This window comes from Drosophila arizonae, chromosome 5, assembly GCF_054131065.1.
Source record: "Drosophila arizonae isolate 15081-1271.41 chromosome 5, UAZ_ARI_1.0, whole genome shotgun sequence".
Lineage (NCBI taxonomy): Eukaryota > Metazoa > Arthropoda > Insecta > Diptera > Drosophilidae > Drosophila > Drosophila arizonae.
This window is the reverse complement of record NC_142925.1, coordinates 24,819,558-24,826,916: the sequence shown is the minus strand read 5'-3', so window position 1 is coordinate 24,826,916 and position 7,359 is coordinate 24,819,558. Positions and strand designations below refer to the sequence as shown.

Genomic DNA, 7,359 nt, shown 5'->3' with positions numbered 1-7,359 from the left:
GGCAAAATTTATTTGCCCATAAATGGCAAATGTTATAGTTGGAGCCAAAACCATAAAACATATATCAAATCGTTTACATATACATCTTTTTTATTTCATTATAATATTTTGCAGTCGTCCTTGCTGCATGCCGCATGGCAACAATAAAACAAAGGCAAATTTGCAGCCACCCGTTCGCCATGTCAACATAAATTGCTCCTAATAAAATTTCACAACAAAGGCACGAAAAATAAAAATGCAAACTATGGGAAAATATATTGTGAAATAAAATATTGTAAAGCAATAAAGAATGGTACTTGATATTGAATTGTGCAACTGACCGTAAATTGATTTGATTTATAAATAAATAGTTAATGAATCGAGGGTTAAGACTGCAAGATTGCAGTCAATTTCGGCATGCAAATTACTCGCTTCAATTAAGAAAGTTTATTAAATTATTCGTTTAGCATATTGCCAACATTTATGGTGAGGGACAAGTAAAAGTTGTGTGCAAAATATTACATTACACGCAATTCGAGCTTGTCGCAAGAGAGAACAGCAACAGCCTGAAGGCCCTAAAGGGTTGAAGCTCCTGTATACAAATATAGATGAAATACAATATTTGTCTTTTAGATGTTTCTCAAATTAAATTCACAAAACCTAATCAAAGGATTTAAATATTGTATATCACAAATATAGATATGTGAATACTAGTAACTGCTTTATTATACATATTATGAGGACAACATGAAATAAATATTTATTTCATTTCATAATAAAACAAGTAAGAAAGCTCCAGTCGAGACTGCTCGACTAGGAGATACCCTGAACCCTCTAAGCTGATATTCTAATCATTCTGCACTTCTTTTATGCACACATACATACAGATGCATCCACACGCACGCATATGCCTGCGCTCTGCTAACTGCGCAGTAAGCAGCAACTGCGCTTGGGCTGCGCTGCAGTGTGGGCAATATTATGAGAATTTATTTGTCGAATAATTTCTTTTGTAAACATATGATCTTAATGAAAGAGTGTAATCACATGGTAAATATGTGTGTACATTCCAAAGCACAAGTCTCTAGTACTTGAAATGCGTTTTTTACGATTTGGGGGAGAAGGGGGCGTGGTATCCAAAATCTGTAAATTACAAAATCTTTGTATCCATTAACTTTATATACAACGCAAATTTGAAGACTCCAGGTCTAAAAATGTTCAAATTAGGCTAAAAAAACAAATTGGGCTAAAAAAACAAAATCAATTTTTCGATTATTCTCGATAAAAAAGTTATCGGACGATTTATCGAAAAAATAAAGCAAACTCGTACTGCGTATGGTACACACGAGTATGCATGCCAAATTTCAGCTCTCTAGCTCTTATAACTTCTGAGATCGACGCACTCATACGGACGGACGGACGGACGGACGGACGGACGGACGGACGGACGGACAGACGGACAGGGCTATATCGACTCAGCTCGTCACGCTGATCAAGAATATATATACTTTGTAGGGTCTGCCACGCCTCCTTCTGCCCGTTACATACTTTTTCACAAAACCATTATACCCTGATTTCCCATTTTCAATGGGTTCAGGGTATAATGAATGAAATGTGAAGATATAGATTGATATTATGATAAAAGTAGACAAATAAATATAATATATAATGTGAACAGGCGAGCCTTTAGAGATTGCGAAATCGCATGATTTTCCACATACATATTGAGGCAGAGTTCCATTGGCCTAAATTGACTCAAGGTACAAAAGAAAACTTGAATTAATTGACTCAATTAAATTCAAATTAAAATTGACTTTCTTTACACATATTTCTTGTGAATATACAAAATGATAATTTGTTCGATTAGAAACTAAACAAAATCTCGAACTGTACACAAATTGACTAACTCAACACAAGTACAAGCTATTAACTCAATTCTGCACTTAAGTAATCGATATTTAATGACAAAGCAATGCCACGCCCATGCACATCAGACACACACATACACACACACATACACTTCTAGTAGGGAGCACATACATCATTGTCAATGTCAAAGTGTCAAAGCAAAACTTGCACAGAGCAAAGCTGGCGGCCCAGAGCTTCTCTTTAGGCAAGTACAATAACCCGAACTAGTGAGAGTGGGCGGGGGGTGGTTGGGGGAAGGGTCTCTTAGCATGCCGCAGCCACTGTAAAGGCAAAGCCAAATGCTGTGGCATTTATGATGTTGCAGGTTTCTGGTCGTAAGCAGCAAAGTAAACTGCAATTTGCAGTAGGAAAGTTGCTCATTTTTCTTGTTTTTGTTTTCTTCTTACTCTATTCTGTAATTTTAGTCTGGGACTGTATTCGACTTGCGACAAGTTTGAAGCAAACAGCAAACAATTTGAACTGACAAAGTCCTGCGATAAAAATTGCTTAAGTACTTTAGTTGCGCAACGAATACAGCTGGAAAAACTGAGTACTAAAAGCGAGAGGGGAAAAGTTTTGTTAAACAAACAGGTAAAATCTGGCAGCAAAGGGACAAGAGCTCCCCACTCAGCCAGATTCGGATCAAACAGCAGAGCGAAAAAAATGTGCAGCCCTATCAAAACAAAACAGACGAAAAAAAAATCAAATGAAAAAAATATCCAAACATGGCCAAAAATATCAGCTACCATATGTCCAGTAGCCATATGCCAGGACCCGCTGCCGCTCACTATTTCTGTTTGATTTTATTTTGTGTGCGTGCGGAATGAAAAATTTTTCATTTTTTCGGAAGTTTTTCCCATTTTATTTTTACTTATTTCAGTATTTTTTTCTGCTTCTGTTGTTGTAGCTTTGACATTGGCCCTGGCTAACAAGTGGCAAGACTGGAGTAAGAGTAAGAAGAGGAGAACTACAGACTCTCCCAGACTTTAAGGAAGAAGCAAAGTACACAAAATACACCTAAGGGTGTGGAATTAGGATGATAGAGGTAAAACTAGGGTTAAGCTGCTGACGTGGTTAAATAAAAGGCTTGAGCCGAAAAAAAGAACTCTCATGAAAATATTTATCTACCTATTTTTTATTATTTACATATACATATTTTATACAATAAAAATAAACAGTCAGTCAGTTAACCTATAAATAAATGTTTATATATACATGAAAATAAAGCTCATGTGAAATTTAATTGAAGTAGCTCAATATAGGAAATTAATATAAGTAGTGTATTTTCATATTTTCATACTACCAATAGTAGTTCAGTAGTAAATAGTTTTATATAAGTAAGTAGCTTTTCAACTGTAATAAAATCGCCAGAATTCCCAATTTCCAAATGTTATCTGAGCCTAGACAAGAGCTTGAGCAATCTAAAAAGGAACACTTGACTAAACATCAATGCATGGAAAATGTAGACTTTCAGTAATGTGAAAACTAGTACTACATAGTATCAGACCTATTTCAGGAACACCTCCTTTATTAATCCATGATTAACTCAAACTCTTATTACCCATAAATTTATATCAGTAGCTCTTATGTATACCTTTCCAATCGATGGACAGTTGCAATTGCACCTGTGACTCGTCAATTAGCCATAGCTTTGAGCACTTTGAGCTCTTATCATCCTGCACTCACTTCACTTGCACTTAGATTTCTACTTGCTTTTAAAACAGCTTAAAGTTGTCAAATAGAGACAGAGAGAAAGAGAGAGCGAGAGAGAGAGAGAGAAGCCTTTGGTAAGTGGGCTCCATTTCACATCCTTGCCCAGGGACATAAGCAAATTGTAAGTGTTTCGTATTGATTTCCATTTTATTAACAAGCATTTAAATGCAGCGAACTGAAATACAATGCTTGAACAGAAGAATATATATACACCAATATGTACATATATGTGTAAATTATATACATATACATATATACATATATCTTTCCCTTTATTATTTTTATGTTTTCCTTTGTCTTGGTTTCATCCGTTGTGTTGAATGTAGTTGGCATTTCATGGCTGATTTAACCTGGTCTGCAACGCCTAACAGCGACACCGTTATTGTTGCCGTCAATGATGTTGTTGTTGGTGTTGTTGTTGTTCGTTTTTCATATGTCAGTTGGCGTAATGAAAACGCAAACGGGGCGTATGATTAATGTGGTTTACATATGAAAACGACTGGCAAAGCCATGAACCAAATTCAGCCAACGTATGTCTCTGTCTGGGTTTGTGCTGTCTCTTATTGCTGCTGCTGCTGTTGTTGCTGCTGTTGTTGCTGTTGCTGTTGTTGGCGGCAGTGCTTATTCAATAATTTATAGCTGCCAGCCACAGCCACTTACAATGTCAGAAAAATATGCGCGAAATATGCATAAAAGTATTACATGCGGACTCCACTGTTATTGCCCCGCACACAACAAAAGGGAGCACAAAGTCACAAAAAAATCTCGGAGCCAAGCACTCAACTAACAATCCAGAACATGGGCATTACGACAGGCGCCCAATCGAACGGACACTCGATGGAAAATACTTTAATACTAACTAGCCAATTAATGTCGGAACTAACGGCAACTGCGATAGGGATCGTTAATTGTCTGCTCGAAGCTGTCAATTGGCTGTCAAGCAATAACAATTAATTATATAGTCTATAAAAACCGAACAAGTGATTATTGAATGCGAATGCTGATAGGCCATAAAGAGTTGCTTCGCATACAAACTGAACAAAATATATACGAGTAAAGCTGATAATAAATTTAGTCCATAGTATTCAAATATACACTGTCGCCCGAAAGTTGTTCAAATTACTGGAGTAAAGGGAAATGTCAAAACGGTAATAGTTTACGAAATGACAAACTGAAATCAATTCGACAGATTAAGAATTTCGGCTATCCAAATACAGATTTCTCATTAATTTTAATTTGTTGAGAATAAAATTTATAATTAATTATTTAATAATTATTATTGCAATTTTATTTAATTTTTACTTATTTATTTATTTATTTTGTGTAGCAGAAGAAATGTACAGCAGTGATGAATGGAAAAGAGTCTGTAATTTATCTGTTAATGTTTTATAATACTTCAGTTACATATTAAAGTTATCATTCGAATGAATTAAAAGAAAGAAAAAAGAGGAAACTTGGGATCTTGAGTGAAAAACAGATCATAAATCAAAGTGATTTTTCATAAAGCATTTTAACTACCATAAAATGATAATCAAAGGTTTCATTAACCGCATTGTCAATTATTATTTATTGCTTCTATGGATACATATAAATTTACATTAATAATATTCTTTGCCCAATATACCTAAAAATCCGAACACCTTCCCGAGAGTTCATTTGAGAATATAAGCTAGCTGCCCATATGAATCTATATTGTATCCGAGGCGCCTAAAGGAGCCGATTTTAAGAGAATGTAAAAAAGAAAATTATTTGCAGTACTTGCAGTTATTATAATATGAAAGTGACTTTAAAAATCGTCGGCGAGACATAATAATGAATAAGTCAGGCTTTTTAATTCAAAAGTTTTCTCTGCACTTCACTTCACTTGTTGGCAGTCGCTCTTCTGCGACTTGAAACTTTTCCTCCACTTAGCATTTCAGGGCGATAAACAGAATCCACATGCCCGAGCCCCAATGCAAAGCAGAAAAATCAACAAGTCATTATCATTAATGGCATTTTAATTATGTGTATGCTGCATGAACTCGAACCCACAGCGATAAATCTCAACAACGACAACGACGACGGCTGCGAGACTCACTTGGCGATAGTATAAAATGGGTGGTCAGAGGATCGGCATCGTGGGCAGCGGCCTGATTGGGCGCGCGTGGGCTCTGCTGTTCGCCTCCGCCGGCTACCGGGTTCAGCTCTACGACATTCTGGAGTCGCAGATAGCGACGGCACTCGACGAGCTGCGCGAGGAGTTGCAGCAACTGGAGGCGAAGGGCGCACTGCGTGGCAACTTAACAGCTGCGGCACAATTCGAGCTCATCAGCGGCTGCACTCAGCTGAAGGAGTTGGTGCAGGATGCGCTGCACATACAGGAATGCGTGCCGGAGCAGCTGCAGCTGAAGCGTTCACTCTATGCCCAATTGGATGACCTGCTGGAACCCCAAACCGTGCTGGCCAGCTCGACAAGCACTTTCATGCCGTCGCTCTTCAGCGAGTCGTTGAAGCGACGCTCTCAGGTGGGAGCAACAATTAGTTGGAAGTGCATGGAATATACATTACTTTCATGGTATTTCACATAACTGAAAATAAGTAAAGATGCTCTAGTCGAGGGTCTGTTCTCGATGCGATGCTCTGAGCTCTGTGCAAGCATTCAATAGGCCTTACCAATTGCGAGAATAAATGTCTCGCGAAATGCGCTACATGCGCAACTCTATCATTTTATCATATTTACCATTTTCTCTTATCCTATTTCCCTATTTTCTGCTTCACTGTCCCTCTTTCTATCTCTCTCGCTATTTATATGTATATTCTATCGTCATCTCTCTGCCCATAAATATACATCTCTTCCTCTATATTTCATTCCGTCCTAATGTTGTCATTTCTTACTCTCTCTCTCTCTCTCTGTCCTCACTCTATCTTTCTATTCCTCTATCTCTTATTCTTTCTCTCCTTCTCTATCTATATCTCTCATTTATTCTTTCCCTCTCATTCTCTCTCCGACTCCCCTCTCCACCCCTTCGTCACTATTCTCTCTCTCTCTTTCTCACTCATTCACTCTCTAACCTTTCGTCTCCCTCTTCATTTGTCACTTTATTTAATTTTCTCTCTTTCCATTAATAGTCTATCTCAATCGTATCGATTACCTATAGATTCTGGTCGCTCACCCACTTAATCCACCATATTTCATACCGCTGGTCGAACTAGTGCCCGCGCCCTGGACTAACGAAGAGGCTGTGGAGCGCACTCGCTTGCTAATGCTGACCCTGGGTCAGCGTCCGGTGGTCCTGAGGCGTGAGATTCAGGGCTTTGCTACAAATCGCATACAGTACGCCATACTGAATGAGGTCTGGCGTCTGGTCTCTACGGGCATCATCAGCGTGGCAGATGCGGACCGCGTGCTCAGCGATGGATTGGGCATGCGGTATGCGTTGATGGGCTCTCTAGAGACGGCGCATCTGAATGCGCCCGGCGGCGTCGCCGATTATTTCCAGCGCTTTGGCGGCGAAATAGCCGCTGTGAGCGCCACCTACGGACCAACGCCCGACATCGGCGCCGAGGCTGAAGCGCTGGAGGAGATAGCGCGCCAATGCGAGGAGCTGGTGCCGCTCGAGGCTCTACCGGCGAGGCGGGCGGCGCGGGACGAGTTCCTAACACGCCTAGCGGAGCTCAAGCGGCAGTTCACATAAAATCGATTGCACTACTCTGTATTTCCATTTATGCTGATTAAACGGGAGCTGAGTCGGCCCCTCATGGCTCGCTTTCAATTCATTTGCA

At 39.2% G+C, this 7,359-nt stretch overlaps 1 protein-coding gene across 1 annotated transcript; it reads left to right on the top strand.

Moving 5' to 3' along the window:
- The first annotated feature begins 5,671 nt into the window (after nt 1–5,671).
- Had2 (beta Hydroxy acid dehydrogenase 2) lies at nt 5,672–7,359 on the top strand. Its single transcript, XM_018013394.2, has 2 exons — nt 5,672–6,101; nt 6,735–7,359. The coding sequence occupies exons 1-2, from the start codon at nt 5,691–5,693 to the stop codon at nt 7,269–7,271; spliced, it is 948 nt and encodes a 315-aa protein (XP_017868883.1). The 5' UTR covers nt 5,672–5,690; the 3' UTR covers nt 7,272–7,359.